Source organism: Microcaecilia unicolor, chromosome 7 (assembly GCF_901765095.1).
Source record: "Microcaecilia unicolor chromosome 7, aMicUni1.1, whole genome shotgun sequence".
NCBI lineage: Eukaryota > Metazoa > Chordata > Amphibia > Gymnophiona > Siphonopidae > Microcaecilia > Microcaecilia unicolor.
Genome location: NC_044037.1, coordinates 57,590,251 through 57,613,640, shown reverse-complemented (window position 1 = coordinate 57,613,640; position 23,390 = coordinate 57,590,251). Strand labels below are relative to the sequence as shown.

Here is a 23,390-nt window from a genome sequence, read left to right as displayed (position 1 = left end):
CGCCTCTAAAGTTTCTTGAAGTTTGTAGCGCACGGATGTGATATCCGATTTTATCTTCTGAAACCACTTTCGCATTTCATTGTAAAGGGACGTTAACTGTATATCTGCAGTTGCTGCGAGGTTCCATTCACCGCTATTTTGCCGGCCATATGCGAGCCTGCTCTCGAACACGGAATCGCAGCTACATTCTCTGCTATAAGCCGCATTGAGCCTGCCATGAGTGGGAAAGCGCGGGGTACAAATGTAACAAACATCAGATGCCAACGGATGGACATCCAAAGTCAGCAAGGTCCTGCATCGCACAGCACCGTACCTCAGTGAAATGCAGAAGTAAAAGTGCACTTTACATGTCTTGTCCCCAAAAAGTCCCGGAGCTCGTGGCTTAAGCTTCCATTTCTGGGGATGGCGTCACTTCTTCCCTGCTATTTGCTTTTCTTCACTGAGAAAATTGACTATTTAGTCCTACTTTGTGTTTTCCATCTTTTAACCAATTAACCATTCCATGAGCAGCAGCAGCAAACAAATGGAAATTGGTCTGCATATAAGGTTGAAAATTGAAGGTGTGATTGTGAATGTTTGAAGGCCAAATGGGATACTGGGGCTGGGGGTACTAGGTCAAATAGAAAAAAGGATGGGAGAATAAAAGCATGTATCAGATTTACGATTTGAATTGTTTTTATATATTTTTTAATCTATTTAGTTTTCAGTGTTAAGAGAATAATAATTTGTCCAACCCATAGTGGAGAGGTTGATGGTCCTCTGCATCTTATCTTATCAATAAAAATACTAAAATTAGGCCACAGAAATATTTGGTCTAAATTTAAACTGGATAATCTGTCTGGTATATTCAGCAGCAGTGACTTACCAGATACATTTCTGAATATCATTTAAAGCTACTTGGATAAACTGTGGCTGATTTATTAACCTCATTAATGATTGATATTTATTGATGTATTTTATTTGTTTTAGCTTGATTTTGTTTTGATTGTGTTTTGGTATGTATATTTACTTGTCTTTTATGATGATGAACAACATTCAGAGCAGTATAGATAGCTTAAATTTCATATGACTATAAGAAAATAGAGGAGCAATATTAAACTCCTTGGTTGGCATTTCTTTTAAATGTTAGTCACTTATAGTTATTCATTGATTTGAAAAAAGATGTTAGTTGCGCCAGCTACTACAACGACTGAAGTGATAAAAAAATGGTTAATCAGGAAGGTTTCAACTAAGCCTATTCCTGTTATTTTTGTTTATTTAATATGTTCTTCTTAGATATCTCCAATGATGCTCACATCCACCTTCTAATTTTAATTGTGTATAATGTTTTTGGTTTAAGATTGTGATGATTGTATTTTTTTTTCGTATTTTGCTTATTCTTACGATCTTTTAAATGTTTCTTGAACAAGTATATAGTTGTGTAATTGTGCCTACTAAATGTAAAATAAAAAAATATATACCAGTCACAGCATTTAGACATGTCCAAAGAGTCAGCACCAGCCAATATCCAGATATCAGCATTGAATATCTGGGTATGGCATTGATTGCTGCCAATATCTGAATATTAATGGCAATATTAAGCACTGGTACCCAGATATAAATCTAGATACCTTAGAACAACTTTTTTCTTATCCTGAATTATCCAGATACTTATTCAGATACCAGTGCTTAATATCGCTGGCTTCCAGATAAATCCCAGCTCTATCTCGGTGCCATAGTTGCATTATCAGAATAGTGTGGCTGAAAATTACTGACTGGCCTTGGTCAACGCTACTTATTTGGGTAGCAGGTGCTGCTATCCAGATAAATAACTTTGAATATCAAGCTCTAAATTCTAATTTGTATTAGCCTTTTTGTATGTTATATATTTCACCATTAAGTAAATACATTTACCACACAGTAAAAGTGTATTCTAGGTCCACAGCCAAGAGTAAAATTATTTTCTTCTGTGCTTACTTCAGCAACAGCTCAAAGACAGTGCCTTAAAGATTCAAACACTGGAAGAAACAATTCGTTCTCTGCGGAATGCAGATGCTGATAAAAATTATCGGTTAAAAGAGCTGGAATACAGCAAGCAAACCTTGGAGCAAGAGAGCCAGAATCTTAGAACACAGGTATTGTGTTACTGCCCTCATACCACCCACTGTTGCCATGCATTTTCTTTTCTTTTTTTTTTTCCTTTCTTTGCTAGATTATAGAAAGAAAGGACTATAGGACCAACATGGTGACCAACTGGCATTTAAATTGATTTATATATGTAGGCAGCAAGGCTGAATATATAGATAGTGCAGTTAATACGCCAGCACTATCCTTTTTCTATAGGCCTGTTATTTTGCAGCTTAAGCTAAACATAAAGCTTATACAAATAGTGGCTGAATATCGGTGCTATCTGGATAATATTTTGGCCTGACCTTGCTCCATCTCAAGCCGGCCTTTAAGATACAAATCTTATCAGGCCATTGTCATATTTTTGGCCCTATACCAACCGAATTTGTTAACTTATTGTATTGTTGTAGAATATGAGGCTTGGGAACCAGTTGACTTTTGGGCCTCCTCAGTTTGTCTCTTAAAACATACAATTTGTAAAAAGGAACACAATCTTGGGTCCTGTTTCCTAAAATTAGTGGATTTTTACCTTGGGACAGAGACATGTCCATTGGGAGAAAAGGATAGGTGAAAAGTTGTTTTGTCCTCCACAGATCTCTGAGACTTGTACGAGCCCATTACTTCAGACTAAAACAGATGAGATCAGCAGACATTACATGGAAATGATCAACAGTCTGAAGGAGGAGAAGGACCGAGAGATCCACAATTTAAGGGTAAGTTACTTCCCAAAAATTGTTAGAGCCAGGAACTAAGTACGTATATTTTAACAGGTTATCAAACAGTGTAAATATGTCTCATTGTAAAAGCTGGTGTTTTTATATTGCTAACAATATACCTATTCTGTTCATCACTGCAACATTCCTCCTGCAATCAAGGGTTTTAAATGTGACCCCAAGCTGGCAGCTTTAAGTATATAAGTAAATAAACATAACCATACTGGAACAGACTGAAGATTCATCGAGCCCAGTATCTTGTTTCAAATAGTGGCCAATCCATGTCATGGGTATCTGGTGAGATACCAAAAGAGAAAAACAGATTTTATGCTGCTTATCCCAGGTATAAGCAGTGGATTTTCCCAAGTCCATCATAATAATGGTTTATGGACTTTTTTCTTTTAGGAACTTGTCCAAACTTGTTTTTAAAAGCCTTCTTCGCTAATCGCTTTTACCACATTCTCTAGCAGTGAATTCCAGAGCTTTAATAGCTTCATTGCATGCCCCCAAGTCTTTGTGTTTTTGGAAAGAGTAATCAGGGGATTAATGTCTATCTGTTCCACTCCACTCAGGATTTTATAGATCTCTGTCATATCTCCCCTCAACCATCTCATCAGCTGAAGTTCCATAGACTCTTTAGTCTTTCCTCATAGGGAAGTCGTCCCATACCTTTTATTATTTTCGTCGCCCTTCTCTGTACCTTTTCTAATTCTGCTGTATATTTTTTAAGTGTGGACCAGAATTGCACACAATATTCAATCTGCAGTTACATCATGGAGCAATGCAAAGGCATTATAATAATCTCAGTTTTGTTCTCCATATTTTCCTAATAATTCCTAACATTCTGTTTGCTTTCTTAGACACTGCTGCATACTGACCAGAAAGTTCAGTGTATCATCAATGATACCTAAATCCTTTTCTTGGGCAGCAACTCCTAATGAGTAACCTTGCATCATGTAGTTACAGTTTGGGTTCCTTTATGTTACTCAGCATCCTGATTCCTCTTCCTCGATCACAGTTAACCACTTTCCCTCCTTCCTCTTCCCTTCCTCTGTCCATGTGGCCTACCTTTAATCTTACCTCTCCAATTTTCTTAACTTTGTAAAGCCTGTGAACCCTTTCTCCTCTCCCTTGGAACCTTGGCCATCTCACCTGGTAACTTTTTCCTTCCCCCCCCCCCCCCCCCCAGGTTTCTCATTCTTCTACTCATTTATAGTAGACTCACACAAGCATGCACTAATCTCCTGTTCCTTTAAAATCCACAACTTGATCCGTTCGTCTCTGCTAACTTTTGCCCAATGTCCAATCTCTCATTCTTTATCGTCTTGTTCAGACCATTCCCTATGAGTGGGTAATATGCTCTCCTATTGAACAGCGCTCCTGAATAAGGGACTGTGCAACCCTGACCTCAGTATTTCTCTGTCTCCCAGCAGAGGTAGGTGCTGTGCAACCCCCTGCTCCATGTTTTTGGTGGATGCGCCGGTTTTGGCCCCTTGGTTTTAGCCTTCTGTCTCGCTGCACCCTACGCCTGGAATAAACTTCCTGAGCCCCTACGTCTTGCCCCATCCTTGGCCACCTTTAAATCTAGACTGAAAGCCCACCTCTTTAACATTGCTTTTGACTCGTAACCACTTGTAACCACTCGCCTCCACCTACCCTCCTCTCTTCCTTCTCGTTCACATTAATTGATTTGATGTGCTTACTTTATTTATTTTTTGTCTATTAGATTGTAAGCTCTTTGAGCAGGGACCGTCTTTCTTCTATGTTTGTGCAGCGCTGCGTACACCTTGTAGCGCTATAGAAATGCTAAATAGTAGTAGTAGTTAGGTTTACAGGTTCCCTTTAGGGATCTTGCTCAGTGGTTTAGTAAAAGAAAAAAAAAATAAAGGAACAAAAAGAAACCTTCTTGGGAGAGAAACAGCTGCATGGCATGTTCCTTCAAACCACTTTTCTGGTGGGCAAAAACAACAGTCTGGCTGACAGGCTGAGCAGGGTTATGCAACCGCACAAGTGATCCCTCAACATGGGTGTTGCCCGCGAGATCTTCTGACCATGGGGCACCCCATCATTGGATCTCTTTGCCACTCAAATGAATCACAAAGTCCCTCGCTTCTGTTCCAGGCTTCAGATGCCTTCCTCCTTCATTGAGGGACAGGTCTTCTGCATGCGTATCCTCCCGTTCCTCCTGTGGGGAAGACTTTGCTGAAACTCAAGCAAGACCACGGGACTGTGATCTTGATCGTGCCTTACTGGCCTCAGATCTGGTTTCCTCCTCTTCAAGAGTTATCCTCCAAAGAACCGTGGAGATTGGAGTGTTTTCCAACCCTCATCACACAGAACAAGGGATCTCTTCTGCATCCCAAACTTCAGTCTCCGGCCCTCATAGCCTGGATGTTGAGGGCCTTGAATTTGCTTCCTTGGGTCTGTTGGAGGGTGTCTCCCAGGTCTTGCTGGCTTCCAGGAAAGATTCCACCAAGAGGTGTTACTCTTTCAAATGGAAGAGGGTTGCTTTCTCGTGTGAGAGCAAGGTCCTAGATCCCCTTTCTTGCCCTACACAGACCCTGCTTGAATACCTTCTACACCTTTCCGAGTCTGGTCTTAAGACTAAATCTGTAAGGGTTCACCTCAGTGCAGTTAGTGCTTATCAACATGTAGAGGGTAAGCCCATCTCTGGACAGCCTCTAGTTGTTCACTTCATGCGAGGTTTGCTCTTGTCAAAGTCCCCTGTCAAACCTCTGCCTGTGTCAAAGGACCTCAACACCATTCTCACCCAGCTGATGAAAGCTCCTTTTGAGCCACTGAATTCTTGCCATCTGAAGCGCTTGGCCTGGAAGGTCATTTCTTGGTGGCTGTTACTTCAGTTCGTAGAGTCAGTGAGCTTCAGGTTGTAGTATTGGTGTACCTTATACCAAGTTTCATCACAAGAGTAGTCCTCTGTACACATCCTAAGTTCCCGCCGAAAGTTGTGTCGGCGTTCCATCTGAACCAGTCAATTTTCTTGCCAACATTCTTTCCCTGACCTCATGCCCATCTTGGTGAGAGCACCTTGCACACCTTGGACTGCAAGCGAGCATTAGTCTACTACATGGAGCAGACTGGGACCCACAAACATTCCACCCAACTTTTTGTTTCTTTTGATCCCAACAGGATGGGGGGTGGGGTGGGGGGTCGCCATTGGGAAACGCAGATCTCTTTTCCTTCACTTATACCCAGGCTGGGCTGACCCTGGAGGGTCATGTCAAGGCTGACAATGTCAGAGCCATGGTTGCGTTGGTAGCCCACTTGCGGTCAGCCTTCATTGAAGAAATTTGCAAGTCTGCGACGTGGTCTTCATTCCACACATTCACATCTCATTGCTGCCTTGAGCAGGATACTTGACACCAGTGCATATTTTCTAGCAAAAAAGGTGCCAGTACTCAAATGCTGGGCCACTCTTCAGGGGTGGAGTGATTATGAGGGACCCACCCCATAATAGCCAGACCCCCTGCAACCAGTCACAGAATCTATGACAAGGCAGAATTGTTGTGTAGAGCCTGAGCTCTTTTATTAAAACCTGTGGCCATGGGTCAATTTTAGCAAACAATGGAAAAGGTGCCGGTACTCAGTACCCCCTCAAAAAAAGCCCTGCTTGACATGACAGTTGGTTTGGGCAGACAGTGTTGCAGAATCTGTTTGGGGTCTAGATTCCAACTCCAACCCCTAGGCCCATTTTATTCTGTTCCAGGCTGCACTCTTATTCAGTTTGTATATAGTTTCAGGTTAAACTGAGTTATGTCCTCGCCGTTGGGAGGCCCAGTTGACCAGTGTTTGCTGTTTTCGGTGAGCCTGGATGCTAGGAATACCCCAATTGTGAGAATTAATGGCTTGCTTGTCCTTGGAGAATCTCTGAAGACAGCAGGCCTTATATTCTCACAATTAAGTAACACGGCGCCGCACTGCCTGCTTTGGAACTTATGACAAGCTTAACAGAGCTTTATGGAGTGCGAGACACACTCCACCGCGCAAGTGGGGGTGCTTTCCCGCCCGCCACAGGAGCGCAGTTAAATACTAGAGCATAAAAAAGAAAATACAGGAGACAACTCCTAGGGGAAGTGGGAGGGTTTGTGAGAATATAAGGTCTGCTATCCTCAGAGAATACCTGCTACAGGTACGTATCTTCACTTTGGCGCCGTGTTACTTAATTGTGAGAATATAAGGCCTGCTGTCTTCAGAGAATACCTGCTACAGGTAAGTATCTTCATTTTATGTGCTGATTTGCATGCTTCAATTACTGGAATACTAGCATATAATCAAGTGCCGAAAAGGTGCTATTCTGTACATACACACATCTTACATAGCACATATTTGACGGGGAGCATACACGTAGGAAGAATTTGGGTGGTGCATGAGCAGGTTGCAAACACATAACTTTTAGAATATTATAAATGCGTATTTCTGACTTCTCCGAGGACAAGCAGGCTGCTTGTTCTCACGACTGGGTTGACGTCCACGGCAGCCCCCACCAACCAGAACAAAAACTTCACGGGCGGTCCCGCACGCAGGGCATGCCCACCGCGAATGCGCGGCCGTCTTCCCGCCTGTGCGCGACCGTTCCCGCTCAGTTTTTTTCGATTCCGTGCTGGAGAGAGACGTCTTATCGGCTCTCTCTGTCAGCCCCGGAAACCGGATCGCGGCCTAGCCACGAGCTTTTTTTCTCTCTTTTCGTGCGCGTTCGCGGCTTTTTTCTTTTCTTCTTTTGTTAAAAAAAAAAAGAAGTTTGTCCCCCCCCCGTCGTCTTTAGCCGCGGGGGCGCCTCGTTGCGGCCTTGTGGCTGCGCGGTCGTTTCTTTTTTCGGGTGTGCTTTTCACCACCACCATCGACGACTTTAACTTCGCCGACGTGATTTTTCCATCGATGTCCTCGAAGGTCCCGAGCTGATTCAAAAAGTGTGGTCAGTGCGGCTGGCAGATCTCGCAAACCGATACCCATGCTTGGTGCCTCCAGTGCCTTGGGCCAGAGCAAAATACCAAGACGTGCACCTTGTGTCTCGGCTTGCGGAAGCGGACACAGGTGGCAAGGCAAGTTCTTCGGGACCGTCTTTTTGGAACTTGCGCCGGCCCCTCGACGTCGACGGCATCGGTGTCGATGGCCGGATCTTTGGTACCGGTGTCGACGAAATCGGCACCGACGATGGCACCGACCCCAGGAGTACAGGTACTGTTGGCCCGCCGGTCCACCGGCGACGGCGGGGGTGAGAGGCCGCGCAGGCAATCGGCCCCTCCCTCTACCCAGGGCCATCGGGACCGAACCCTGTCAGACACGATCCCTCGAGGCTGGGGGGGGGGGGGGTTCTACCTCCTCTTCATCTCTACCGCCGAGCGCTGATGACGGGCACCGAAAGAAGACTAAAAAGCATCGTCATCGGTCGCCCACGGCGCACGGGACTACCAGCTCCGGCGCCTCCAGAGATGATTCGACGCCGAGGAAGCGGCAGTGCCGAGAGGAGCGTTCCCCCTCGGTTGAAGAGGTGTCGCTGCGTCAGTCCATGGGTACTTTGTTACCGTCTCCTGGACCCGAGCATCTTCCGGCACCGACACCCACACCGGCCCCCCTGCCTTTCCCGACAGCGGGCCTTGACGAGTGCCTCCGAGCCATCCTTCCAGGGATTCTGGAAGGGCGGATGCGCCAAGCTTTGCCGGCACCGGGGGTGCTTGCGCCCCCGGCTCCATTGATGGAGGCACTGGCGTGCTCTATACCGATGCCGAGGCAGGTGGAATCCCCGTCGACGTCGATGGAGGGGGCTTCATCCCCGCCGGCACGGGAGTCCACCGCTCGACGCCATCATCGAGGACATGGTTCCTCGCAGTCGAGACGGGCCCAGTTCAGGTCTGAGCTGCAAGAGCTCATGTCTGACTCCGAGGAAGAGGCCTCTTGGGGGGAGGAGGAGGACCCCAGATATTTCTCCTCAGAGGAGTCTGAGGGCCTTCCCTCCGACCCCACTCCTTCACCGGAGAGGAAGCTCTCGCCTCTTGAGAGCCTCTCCTTTGCCTCCTTCGTCAGGGATATGTCTATTTTCATTCCCTTCCCCGTGGTCTCTGTGGATGAGCCGAGGGCTGAGATGCTCGAGGTCCTCGACTATCCATCACCACCTAGAGAGTCTTCCACGGTGCCGTTGCACAATGTCCTCAAAGAGACACTGCTTCGGAACTGGCTGAAGCCCTTATCTAACACCACCATTCCCAAGAAAGCGGAGTCCCAATACAGGATCCACTCTGACCCAGAGTTGATGCGGCCCCAATTGCCTCATGACTCGGCGGTCGTGGACTCTGCTCTCAAGAGAGCACGGAGTTCGAGGGATACCGCCTCGGCGCCCCCGGGGCGGGAGTCTCGCACTCTGGACTCGTTTGAGAGGCTTGCTTTTGTCAAGGCCCCCTTTCAAGCCTCCTGCAGTGTCATGGGATCTCAACGTCGTCCTCACCCAGCTGATGAAACCTCCTTTTGAGCCACTGAATTCCTGCCATCTGAAGTACTTGACCTGGAAGGTCATTTTCTTGGTGGCAGTTACTTCAGCTCGTAGAGTCAGTGAGCTGGAAGCCCTGGTAGCTCATGCTCCTTATACAAAATGTCATCATAACAGAGTAGTACTCCGCACTCACCCTAAGTTCCTGCCAAAGGTGGTGTCGGAGTTCCATCTTAACCAGTCAATTCTCTTGCCAACATTCTTTCCCAGACCACATACCCACCCTGCTGAACGTCAGTTGCACACATTGGACTGCAAGCGAGCGTTGGCCTTCTATCTGGAGTGGACACAGCCCCACAGACAGTCCGCCCAATTGTTTATTTCTTTCGACCCCAATAGGAAAGGGGTCACTGTCGGGAAACGCACCATCTCCAGTTGGCTAGCAGATTGCATTTCCTTCACTTACGCCCAAGCTGGGCTGGGTCTTGAGGCTCATGTCACGGATCATAGTGTTAGAGCCATGGCAGCGTCAGTGGCCCACTTGAAGTCAGCCACTATTGAAGAGATTTGCAAGGCTGCGACGTGGTCATCTGTCCACACATTCACATCACATTACTGCCTCCAGCAGGATACCCGACGCAACAGTTGGTTCGGGCAGTCTGTGCTGCAGAATCTGTTTGGGTTTGAATCCAACTCCACGCTCCAGGACCCGATTTTGTTCTGTTCAGGCTGCACTCTCAGTTAGTTGTTCTTCGTAGGTCAATTTCTGTTATGCCCTCGCCGTTGCGAGATTCAATTGTTTTGAGTGAGCCTGAGAGCTAGGGATACCCCAGTTGTGAGAACAAGCAGCCTGCTTGTCCTCGGAGAAAGCGAATGATACATACCTGTAGCAAGTGTTCTCCAAGGACAGCAGGCTGATTGTTCTCACCTACCCTCCCTCCTCCCCTTTGGAGTTGCGTTTTTACTCATTCCTTTGCTTGTCATTCAACTGAGCGGGAACGGTCGCGCACGGGCGGGAAGATGGCCGCGCATGTGCGGTGGGCGTGCCCTGCGTGCGGGACCGCCCGCGAAGTTTTTGTTCCGGTTGGTGGGGGCTGCCGTGGACGTTAACCCAGTCGTGAGAACAATCAGCCTGCTGTCCTCGGAGAACACCTGCTACAGGTATGTATCATTCGCTGTCCTTACAAAGTATTAAATAAAAATAATTTTTTTCTACCTTTGTTATCTGGGAATTTGGCTGGTCCAAGTCTTTTTTTTTTCCATGTTCCATGAGTCAGCCTTACAAATTCTTTTCCAGGTTGGCCTTTCCATTTCTTCTCTCGCCTCTTGTCTTCATTTCCTTTTCTACATCTGTTTGGCACTGATCTTTCGTTTTATGTCCCCACTATCAAATAGCTGTGTATAGAGCTGCCAAGTGATTCAGTTCCAGAAGGGAGATTTTTCAACCAGTCCTAGTGTGAACTCATCCCCAAATTCATGTGGGATTTGCAGTCCCTGATTCTACCCATCAAAATCTGTGCTGCAATACATCCAAAATGACTTAAGAAAATGCATGCGAACCCTCTACTGTTGTTTGAACAATTTATTTTTTCATTTGCTTTGGTCCCACTGTCTCTCTTCTGTTTTTCTCTGTTTCTTCTGCCTTTACAGGGTCTCTTGCCCATCTGACATTTCTTATGTCTCCAAGTGCACCATCCTTTTTTTAATCTGCACCACTATTTGTCCTGGCCAGCATCTCCCTTCTGTGTCCCTTGTCCCTATCTTACCCCCAAGTTCAGCATCTGCCCTTTCTGTGTCCCCATCTCCCCCCTTTTTCAGCACAAGCCTACCTGGTCTCATCTCCCCCTTCTAGCATCTGCCGTCCTGGTGTCCCCACCTCTCCCTTTTTCTAACATTGTTCTGTGTCCCCATCTTCCCCCTTTTTCCAGTATTACCCCTGTTACCATCTTCCTCCTTTTCCAGCATTACCTCTTTGTCCCCATCTCACCCGTTTTTCACCATTGTCCCCATATCCCCATTCCAGTGGTGCCCCTATCTCCTCCTCCCCTTTTCAGTAGTACCCTCTTTGTTTCCCTATCTCCTTCCCCTCCCATGTGATAATCTTTGAATAACTGTCTATACTTAAGGCTATGATTTCTGAACATGTGGTATCAATAAAGGACACATTTTTAAATGCCCAGTTGGGTATATATGCTAATCTCAACTTTGTTAAATGTTTCAGACATATCCATCTATGTATTCCCATGATATAACTAAATTCTATTATTCTGTCTCACTGTATTTTCAAATGTAAGCCACACTGAATTTGACTTTGCTTGAGATAATGATATAAATATGTTTTTTAAAAATCCTTTATCCTCCACATTTCAAGACACTGCCTATCCTGCTGGATAGTGATGGCACAAGGAAAGCAAGTTTGGTCCAGTGAAGACTAACTCAAAATAACGTATTCCTTAGCTGGGCCCTAGTATTACCATATTCTACCAGCAACAATAATTTTTTATGCTGTTTTAGTGATCTTCAACTGTTATTTCTTTACTTCTCCAGCTTTTAAGGCACTGCCTATCCAACTGAAACAGCTTTAGCATTGTTACAGATGGACCAACAATAAAGAACGACAATGTGTATGCAGCAGATCATAAGTTTTCTTGCTTTAAACTGAATGGCAACGACAGCTGCCGGGGGGGGGGGGGAGGTGGAAACAGATTAGTATTACCCAAATTGGCTTCCTTGTTAAGTGGACTAGATAGGCTCACTTCCACTCCAGTCAATTAAACCTCCCCTGGGCAGCTTTCTCCAGCCCCCCTCCCCCCCCCCCCCAAGCTTTGCATTTTTCACCTTCTCTTCTGCCCATCTGTGTGGTCACTTTTTACTTCCCTGAAGCTTTCTCCCTCCTCCACAGCACCGGTGATTCACAGTCAGTGTTCTGCCAGCGTCGGGGCCTCTCCTCAGGCGCGACCCGCCTACTCTGTTGCAACTTCCTGTTTTCCATAGAGGTGGGACGCGCCTGAGGAGAGAGAGGCCCTGACACTGGCAGAATGCTGACTGTGAATCGCCGGTGCTGCGCAGGAGGGAGAAAGCTTCAGGGAAATAAAAAGTGACCACGCGGATGGGAGAGACGGGCAAAAGAGACTGGAAAAGATTAAAGACTCAGGAGGGAGGGAGCAGACAAAAATATTGGCACGAGGTGCATAGGCGCCATTTTTTCTTAAACAGCTGTTTGGGGGAGCAACCGCTCCCCCTGCGCCCCAGCTAGTTATGCCACTGGTGCCAATATGGTTGTGAATGTATGTTAAATAAGTGTTTATGATACTGTATTGTAAAATTGGATTTTTATAACAAATTACTTTCTTATGCATTATTCTTTGTTATGTATCCTATACTGTTTATTGTAAACCACAACTCAAACTTGTTTGGGATAATGTGGGTTTTTTTCATAAGAAATATCAGATTTGTGTGGGATCATTCATGTCGCACATACATACATACATACCCTTCATTTCTGGTTTTAGGTGATGCCCTGCCTCTGCACTACATGACAGCCTGCAGTATTCAACCATTTTCATTGCAATAATATTTCCTCGTTCCCTGGAGTGTAGGGAGTAAAAAAACTATTGATTATTTTTTTTTTAAATTCTAATTTATTGAATTTTTATGACCTGGCAGTTCCTTTCTGAGCCTCCAAGTCAGTCGGAACCAGTTCTGGAATCTTGATGCCATGAGGTCTTGCTACCCAGGGATTTTTTTTCCATATCTTTTAATCTACACCACCCTGGCATTCCCCCCCTTTTCCAAGGTACCTAATCTGGTCATGACAACGATGTCTTACTTGGGGTATGCAACATATGCCCTGTTTTGGCCATTAGTATCACCCTTGAGTGGTTACCACGACGACTCCTGCCCCCAAAGTCTAAGACGTATGCTTTTGGTTTGCAATCTGAACATTTTAAAGATTGGGACTTTTAATAGAAATCCATACTACCCATTGATTTGTATATTTCTCAGACCTTTTTTCTACTTTTTTTTTTTTTTCATTTAGAGTCAAGTAACCAAGTACCAGAGTGATATGTCAGCCAGACAAGGTAGCAGCAGTGACCTTCAGATGAGGCTGCTAGAGCTGACTTCCTCTTTGGAAGAGCGGGAGGCCCTGATTAAGCGACAGCAGGAGGTAACATTTGATAATGTGTTCTGTGCCTGTATTTGAAGGTTATTCTAGCATGCTCCCTTACACTTATTACAATAAACTCTCATAGGTTTTTGATTCTGTTCATAAGAGCATTGTTTTGTCAAAGCCCTCAGAAAAATCATTTTCTTGCTATGAGAATATTTTTCCAGCTTTATTTTCAGATCGATTTCTGGATTACATTGCTATTTGTACTAACTTGAGGTTATTATAAGATGAAAACACAATTTAACACAAAGTCAGCTGTCCCAGTAGCACTTTATAAATGCCATAGTACTGAAGTCCAGAGTCATTGTACTCTTATATTTAGGTGAGGACAGAGCCCAAAAATCTGCAGACCTGGAATGACGTGTCTCTGCTATATATTTCTGGGTTGTACCTCATATTCAAAGTCTGAACCGAAACATTTCTGTTTTCTGTTTTTGTTTAGCTCAAGCTTTGAATGACAATAGTATTCTTTGAGGACAAGCAAGCATAGTATTCTCACATGTGGGTGACATCATTCACTGAGCCCAGTGAGGATTTCAGTTCACTGTTGCAAACAGACAAACTGAGCAGAGTCCTTCAGCCTCATGAATGGTCCCTCAGCACCTCTGTAATTCATCAAATATTCCAACAGTGGGGGACCCCAGCAATAGGCTTCATTGCTTCTCCTCAGAACAACAAGCTTCCCCGCTTTTGTTCCAGAATATATAATCCTAACTGTACAGCCCCTGATGCCTTCTTGCTCCACTGGGGAATGGACCATTTTCCCCCACTACCTCTCTTAGGGAAAAATCTTCTCGAACTGCATTGAGACCAGGGTACCGTGATTCTGATAACCATCTACTGGCCACGTCAAATCTGGTTCCATCTTCTCCTGGAAGCACTGAAGTTAGATCCTTTTCCAACCCTAATAACACAGAACGAAGGGTCCCTCCTCCATCCAAACCCTCTCTAGCTCTAACAGCTTGGTTTCTGACAACTTCGATTTACATAGATTTCTGTCTGGTGTGCAGCCCGAGAACTCGATCCTACTATGAACTCTCTCCCTACCCTTGTGGAATAGCTCCTCCACCGTTTAGATTCTGGCCTCAAAACTAACTCACATTTGAGTGCCATCAGTGCTCTATTTTACAAAGCCTTCTTTTAAATCTAGGGAGAACTGAGCATGTCCCAACATGGACATCTCATCTCAATGACCTTTTGAAAATGGGTCTTCAAATGTTATTAGCTGGGGGATTTAGCAACCTGTGGGATCCCAGTACTGCAGATTGGTGAATCCCGGGGCAAAAGAATAGCACTACTTACAAATGAGCAGACAGAGCAGAGTCGTTCTCTTCCCCCCCCCCCAGCTTAGAGCAACCTGCCCGTAACCCTGGCTTCATGAAAGATGACCCCTAGTGGTAGTCATGTCACTTTATTAGAGGCACTGGACTGGGCAGGACCTATTAGTCACTAGACTAGACTACTGCAATATCGTATATCTAGGTTCTCATGCTAATTTTATAAAAATTCCAATCTATACAAAATACAGCTATTAGATTATTATGTCTTGCTCAGAAATTTCATTATGTTTCCCCATTACTTCATAATCGTCTCTGGCTCTTTATTGAGTAGCAAATAATATTCAAACTGTTGACACTTCTTTTAAAACTGTAGGATTGAACTCCCCCATTATCTAGCAACTCATACTATTCCATATTTCGCTACCTGCCTTCTTCGCTCCATCAATGATCATTGTCTGGTTCTTCCCAGTCCCAAATCTGCTCAGCTTGAATCTACCAGACAACACGCCTTCTACTTCACGGCTCCTTTCATTCGGAACTCCCTTCCCCTGAATGTCCCTGCCGAATTGTCTTTGAAAATTTTAAGTCCGCCATAAAAACTTGGCTTTTTCATCAAGCTTTCAGCTCTATATAAGATCCCACATGGATCATTACAGCTGAATCCACTGCTATCCCATTACCTTTTTCCCCACCTACCTTTCCTGACTCTGTTCTTTCCTTTTCTCCCACCTATTTTTTATTATGATGCTAAAATTTGAGTCTGATTGCTTTTAGGATGAGTGTGTTGTTCTTTTCTGTCTCTTATTGTAGTTGCTTTCCTACTTTTAAATTTGATTTTAATTTGTAAACAACATAGATCTTCAAGTTATCTGAGGTGGTATAACAAGTTTTAATAAACTATAAACTATTGGGCCTTGCTTTTGTCAGAAGACACATCTCCCCAGACCCCCAATGATTTTAAAAGTAGCCCCTTTAGGGGTGGGGAGATCTTGAAGCTGGGCAGGGGGACCCTGCTCGGAAGCATCGGGCTGTGACTTTGTGGTTCGATTCTCTTGGGTGGTGAAATTTTATTTTACTGTGATTTTTGGACCCTAACACAACTTGCAGTGTATCAGTGTATCACCGTAAGTAAGCACTGGTTTTTACATAGCAATAAGATACAAAGCATGTATTTGCATGTTTTGCATCTTATTACTGCCTAACTCACGGTGACTTAAACAATCCTAAGGCCACTTGACAAAAGATAACACGATGATATTTAAGTCGCATTAAGAGTCAAATAACATGACTTAAGGCCCTAACGCCACTTGATGAATGCCCCCCTGAGTGTTGTACAGGGCATACAGACTCTGTGATACGTTACCTAGGGCGTGCAGCATGTTATATTCAGGTCATGTTGTGGGAGTGTATTGATAGATCTTGCATCTTATTTGTTCAGAGTTGATATTCTGCTTAGTTATTTCATGGTGCCCTGAAGTAGAAAAAATTTATGTAAAATGCATATAGTTAGAATTACATATCATGTAAACATATACAGTAAAATGAAAACCAGATAAGATGGATGACTTTTTCATGTTTGGTCATGTTTGTCAATATTAACAGTTAAAACAAATGTGTCAGACTAGGTTTTGAGTACTGGAGACCAATTAAATAAAAAATGCAGTATACAGCTAGGCTTTTTAAAAATTATTATTATAAATGAAGTCTGTGGTGGTCAGCGTTTATTAAAACACTATCTGCTGTGGGCAAAAAAACGCTGGATATTCAGCACTGGTTTCTGGGTACCAGCCAGCACTGAATGGGGATGCACAAAGCAAACTGGGCTTGCAGCATTTCTGGTTTAAGCCAGTTTAGTCTGTACATTATTGTGCATGTAATGCTTTTAACGTTCACAGAAGCAGTGAATGAAAGCAATATGCATATCTATGAAAAAGAGCTCTAGTATTCAAATGAGCATTTCGTGTGATTCACAGATGTTTCCAAGCAAAGCACGGAAAGGAACACGTACCTGTAATGTTCTGAGCTTTTGTGTGAGGGCAGCTTCTCAGTGGAGTAGTCTGGCAGCATTTCTTAATAGTATCTGTATGCACGTGTGTTGGAAAATATGCCATCTGTGTGTATTTTTATGTTTGTTTATATGTGCGTGTTCCTCCCATTGGGAAAACATTGTGCTTGCATTTTTTTATTTTTTAATCGTATCTGCACCTATGTGGGAAATGTCCTGTCCATTTATTGTCTATAAGGAAATATACCATGTGCATGTATTATATGTATGTGTATTCCGCACATAGCGGTGTCATGGAATAGTAAATAGTGACTATGTCTAAGACGCAGTTGTTCTATTTTTATTTTTTATTATTTTTTAATGGGCATGCACAGAACATTGACACTTATTGTGAGACTGTTTAGAGCACGTGCTAGGCACTGTCTCTGCTGGGCTGCACGTTGACTTTCCGTGTATCTCATTTGCATGTGGTTTCCTTTGAGCATTGATTTTTGTTCCATGTTCGGTAAGTTCAGCGGTAGCTATTTATGGACACAGATGCTAACGGTGACTCGAGCATCCCCCAAACTGGCAGCACTATACAGTTAGCGTCAATATTCAGAGTGCTAACCGAATGGCTAATCAGATTAAGTTAGGACAGCCATTTTACTAACCAGATACCCTCAGGCTTCACCCATAAACTGCCCTGGATAGTTCCGAGGCGGTCAGAGAGAATATTCAGCAGCATTATCTGGTTATTGTTCTGGAATATTCTGGTAGCTGTCACTTATCCAGTTAGCAGTACCTGCTAACCGAATAATTGCCATATCGACCAGGAGAGTTTCATTTCAAAGAACTAGAATAAAAAAATCTAAATATTGTTCCTGGTATCCATTAGATCTTTGTGAGATAATCTTTATGTCCCTTGTTTGAGAGAACATTGAGTTAAACAGGAAGAACAATATTCCAGACTCATCTGAAGGGATTTAAAAACTATAGATTAGTATTTGGAATTTAAGCCTGGGAGCCAGTGCAGCTCCTTGAGAACACTGATCATTGGGGTTACCTCTACTAGCAATCTCATCACTGTGTTCTGAAGGAACTCAAGTGATGAGATTTTTTTTTGGCAGCTCTTGGTACAGGGAATTGCAGTAGTCAGTCTGAGTAGTTACTAATGAATGAATAATCATTCCTAGATTCTACTTGTCTAAAAGGGGACATACTTATGGCACTTGACATAACTGCATTTTGCTGGAATAGTGTCATGAAAAGCAACCAGTTAGAACATGAACAGTTTTGTTTGCTCAGAACAGTTCATATAATGATGAAAATTTTGAGTGTATGTGGATTTGGGTTTGGTTTTGGGGTTTTCTTTTTTTTTTTTGCTACCTTACTAAAACTGGATTTTCCTTTCTGTCTCTGCCAGGAACTCTTCAGACTTCGTCAGGAAAGAGAGTCTAAAGGTGTCACAAAGGCAATCATCACCAAAAAGTAATGTAAACCTGTTTATGGACTGAAGTAATTATAAAATATCATCCTTATCAGAGTTCAAAATTAGGGAAAGTCAGAAAACTCAAAAGCAGGGCCAAAATCAGTATGAGATGAACAGTGATCACAGCCATCCAGTGGATGGTATGAAATTGTTCACCATTCACTGCTACATTTTCATGACTTTCTGGGATGAGAATAACATAGGATCACATTTGGATCCTGCATTGTGAGTTATGATGACTGAATATGGGCTCAAGTACGTTCACAGAGTGGAGCAGCAATTAGTGAAGTAAAATATTTGATCACAAGCAGGTTCATTAAATATTGTTCTCTAAGATCTCTGCTTTTGGCTCAGCCCTACTTATTCACAGAGAGCTGTGTCAAGCTAAGAGCTCAAAGCACCACCAAGAAGGGAAAATAGATATTTATGAGCTTATTGTTATTAGAGAATTTAAGGCCCATGCACTTGTGGTTGCATTCTCTCTTGCACCCTCTTCTGTTTGGGCATCTGTATTACAAGCATGATCTCAAGAGGTAGAGTCTGTATTTCCTTCTAATACCCACAGACTGCCATCTCCAAGCTACTAGACTATAATTGCTTCAGCACCAAGGAATCCTTGCTTATCTGAAATAGTGGTTCAAGGCTATTTCTAAATCTGTCTTATTGCTGGTTCTAGGCCATATATTGTACTTTTCTAGGAATTAAAAACGTAATATCCCGTATTTCCCCATAATAAATACAGATCATGTGCTTGAGTAAAATGGTACAGTAAAAAGCATAAATCAGAAGGTTGGTATAATGCAATGCCACTCCTGAAGACAGATTTTGGAAAGAAGTTCAAACTGGATTTGAGACGTCTAGGTTGGGACATGTACAGTTCAGTATTTTAGAAAAGAATTTGCTGATGCAGAGCCTTTTCTAAAATACACGTAGGAATTGATGTGTATGTGCTAGCAACATATGATGGGGAACATCCATTTTATAATGTACACTGTTTTGATAGCTTTTGGGCTTGCAGGTGGTATATAAGTGCCTAAAAATCAACAGTGACAACTATGCAAATTACACTTTTAAGTGTTGGCAGTTATACTCGGTGATTTCAGAACATAGATGTGCAAGTGTTAACATATAGACATGTATGTTAGCCTTCTTAGAAACCTACAAATTTATTTGCACCCAATTAGGTACGGAGTCCACAATCATTCAGCACCATTATATATATATTTTTTTTAGGGGGGGGGGGGATAAATACAGGGGGATTAAGGGGGCACCCACCCCAATCCCTTTTGTAAAGTACTGCTTAAAACAAGAACTTTGTGAAAACAGACATGCCCACAAGCAAATGTAAATTCCAACATTGATCTTGGTGCACATAGACATGCATTCCCCTTCTGAAATGTGGAATACATGTGTATGTTTTGGCACCTCCCTAACCATGCCAGGCCACACACCCCTATCATCTGTACATATAAATCCCAGCTTTCTAAAATCAGCTTTTCTGTGTTTGACATGCGTGTTTAAATGCCAGTATTTACACATGCAAATCACGAATGCTTCTAAAATAACCACCAATATGAGTAGGAGCTCTTTCTTCCTGAAGTATCATAAAAGTAAATCCTATGTGACATGTAAAAAATATACAGAGCAAATGGTGTTAAACTAACATGTAAATGTACATGTTTCATACTTCAAGCATACAATTCTTCATTTTTGCACAGGTACAGGAACCAGTACCCTATCTTGCGGCTCCTTTCTGATTATCATGCTTCTTCACCAGTCAAAGACACACAAACCATTGTGATCGAAAGAACTGGTGAGATGTGGAAACAGGTAAATAATGCCAATGATATTTTATTACCAAAATCCTAGAAAACATGTACAGTATGTGTTATGTGGCTATAGTAACCCATTATTGCTATCCTAAAATAGACTATTCAAAATTTTTACAATAAATATAGTGGAGGAATTAAAGTACCTTAAAATATGCATATTCTCCAGAGAAGGGATTTGCCTTTCTAGTGTAGGTAAATTGGTTCTCTAGTCTTTTCTATATGCAGAGGATAGGCATGAAGTACAAATTAAGTGATAAATCTGCATTTGTTGAAAATGTGATAGCACTAGTTCTTATTTATGTTCTTGCTGTACCTCCCCAGTTCTGTTCATGCTTGCAGATATGCTTCTACAGTTACTAATATGCTCTACCACCTTAACATAGCTAATGCTGTTAACGTGTGTTGTTAGTAACTAGATGCCATACATAAAGTTGAAACTGCAATAAAAGTAACTCACACTATTATTACTTATTCTAGCTGAAGGTGCACTTCCTTATTATAGCTTATTACACATCTACAAGGAAATTTTAACAAAAAGGTAGCGCCAATAGCCACTACTCGAGGCTGCCTCAAAAGAAACTGCTTGTGACGTTTTTGAGTGACCTTTGCCGTGTCAGGAAAAATTTCCTACTTTCAAGGAACAGAAGATAGCTTCCCTTTGTCTAAAATAGAGTCTCATAATCCAGTGTCAAAGTGACACTGGATTGGCCACTGTTGGAAATAGGATACTGGGCTTGATGGACCTTTGGTCTTTCCCAGTATGGCAATACTTATGTACCTATGACCACCAACGTTGATGGAATGACCAATTCTTCTTAAGCGACTCTAAGAAAAGCAGTCAAATTCAAACTGTCTTGAGAAATTGGAGAAAGTTAGTCAGGCCCATCTACAGGCTTTTTTCCTTCTAAGAAGGCAAATAGAAAAGCCTAGAAACTTGTGACATGAATTGTGTAGACACATGCAAAATTTCAGTAGCATAATGTTTAAATATATCTGAAGGTGAAATACCAGGTATATGTGGGGAATTTATCAGACGGAGATTCCGCTACATATCTGATTTTCTAAGTTCTTACATTTTACTTCCAGGTTGGTGTGTCCTTTAACCAACCACACCAGGATAGAGTCCAAGCGTTGCACAGTGGTAGACAGGGTTTCGGAAGAATTTGAAGCTAAAGTTAGTCAAGCTTAAAAATTATCTAGTTTTTGTTCTGACATCAAAATCTTACCCGCTTGTATAGCCATCTGTGATGTTAAGGTCTGACCAAGGGAAACAGTTGTCTTCCATATTTCCTCCAGAGTAAATGTGGCTGGTCTTACTGGTTCAAAAGAAATTTGTGGCTCCAGTATACACTGTATACTGGGATCCAAAGAGCTACCTGCTTCCATCAGATCACTCGTTGTGATGTCTAAAACGGCAGAGCGCCCCGTCTGGCGTGTGCCGTTCCCAGCCACAGGAGCTGGCACTTCCACTATTCCGGGAGCAGTGGAGTTACCATCAAGAGCGCCATCAACAGATGCTCCACTCAACTCCAGAGCTCTCTTGTTGCCGCAAGGCAGGTTTGTCCGGTGGTTCTCTCTCCTTGGAGGATAGCAAAATGCTACTTCCCAGTAGCAGTGAAGGGCGTCTGTTCACCTTCATATGTTCATAGCAAGACTGCCCTGGATGATGGAAGCAAGGTAAATGCTTCTATTTTCTGCAGAATAAAGGATGGAGTAGCACTGCTTTTACCAGTCATGGAAGCAGGTTTCCTCAGCCTCCTCTTAGGCATTTTAAAATGTCAGGAAAGAGCTCTGTGCACGACTACTCTCTAGGGTGCCATCTTGACTCCTCCCGTTGTTTTTCTCCTTTTTCCTCCTTCAAACGTTGAGGAGTAATGAGCGACATGCAATATATATTTTTCTTTTTCTTTATAATTTGCAATTATTAGTTTATTATTAGTATTATTGCATGATGTCTGCTTATTTTTCTTCAAGGAATATTCTTGAATGTATATAATTTGAAATTCAATAAATTTAAAAAAAAAAAAAAAGGTGCATGTCCTAAATGAACATTGCTGTAAGTAAGGAAGTTAACGTGGAGGGGCATAATCGAAAGAGACGCCCAAGTTTTTCTGAGGACGTCCTTGCAGGAAGTCCCCGTGAAGGGGCGGGGAAACCCGTATTATCGAAACAAGATGGACGTCCATCTTTCGTTTCGATAATACTGTCGGGGACGCCCAAATCTGGAAATTTAGGTCAACCTTAGAGATGGTCGTCCTTAGACTTGGTCATTTCTGATTTTCGGCGATAATGGAAACTGAGGACGCCCATCTCAGAAATGACCAAATCCAAGCCCTTTGGTCATGGGAGGAGCCAGCATTCATAGTGCACTGGTTCCCCTGACATGCCAGGACACCAGCCGGGCACCCTAAGGGGCACTGCAGTGAACTTCAGAAATTGCTCCCAGGTGCATAGCTCCCTTACCGTGTGTGCTGAGCCCCCCATCCCCCCCCCCCCCCCCCCACAACTGTACACCACTACCATAGCCCTTATGGGTGAAGGGGGGCACCTAGATGTGAGTACAGTGGGTCTGTGGTGGGTTTTGGAGGGCTCACATTTACCACCACAAGTGTAACAGGTGGGGGGGGGGGGGGGATGGGCCTGGGTCCACCTGTCTGAAGTGCACTGCACCCACTAAAACTGCTCCAGAGATCTGCATACTGCTGCAATGAACCTGAGGCTGGCAAAAAATATTTTTAAAGAATGTTTTTGAGGGTGGGAGGGGGTTAGTGACCACTGGGGGAGTAACAGGAGGTGATCCTCGATTCTCTCCGGTGGTCATCTGGTCAGTTCAGGCACCTTTTCGTGGCTTGGTAGTAACAGCAAAAGGACCCAAGTAAAGTCGTCCAAGTGCTCATCAGGGACACCCTTCTTTTTTCGATTATGGGTCGAGGACGCCCGTGTGTTAGACACGCCCAAGTCTCGCCTTCGCTACGCCTCCGACACGCCCCCAGGAACTTTGGTAGTCCCCGCGAAGGAAAACAGTTGGGGATGCCCAAAATCGGCTTTCGATTATACCGATTTGGACGCCCATCTTCCAATTTGTGTTGAAAGATGGGCGTCCTTCTCTTTCGAAAATAAGCCTGATAGTATCAGTAGTGTAAAAAAATACACATACCATGACATTGCATTATATTGTATTTCTATATCGTTAATACCGTAAAGTTCAAAGCAGTTTTCAAAACTAAAAATCACATTGAAACAAACTTCTTAAAAAGCATTGTCTTCAAATGTTTCTTTTTAAAAAAAAAAAAAGGAAAATTAGACAAAATACTAAAACATGGTTGCAATTCTTTCCAAATTCTAGGATCCTGATAAGTAAGCAATTTCTCAA

At 43.3% G+C, this 23,390-nt stretch overlaps 1 protein-coding gene across 1 annotated transcript in view; it reads left to right on the top strand.

Moving 5' to 3' along the window:
- POF1B (POF1B actin binding protein) overlaps positions 1 to 23,390 on the top strand; it is a 193,265-nt gene that overhangs the window by 153,643 nt on the left and 16,232 nt on the right. Inside the window, exons 11-15 of the mRNA XM_030209028.1 lie at positions 1,962 to 2,114; positions 2,700 to 2,819; positions 13,298 to 13,426; positions 18,120 to 18,184; positions 19,904 to 20,015. Of these exons, the coding sequence (XP_030064888.1) occupies positions 1,962 to 2,114; positions 2,700 to 2,819; positions 13,298 to 13,426; positions 18,120 to 18,184; positions 19,904 to 20,015 (579 nt within the window). The remainder of the gene's footprint in view (positions 1 to 1,961; positions 2,115 to 2,699; positions 2,820 to 13,297; positions 13,427 to 18,119; positions 18,185 to 19,903; positions 20,016 to 23,390) is intronic.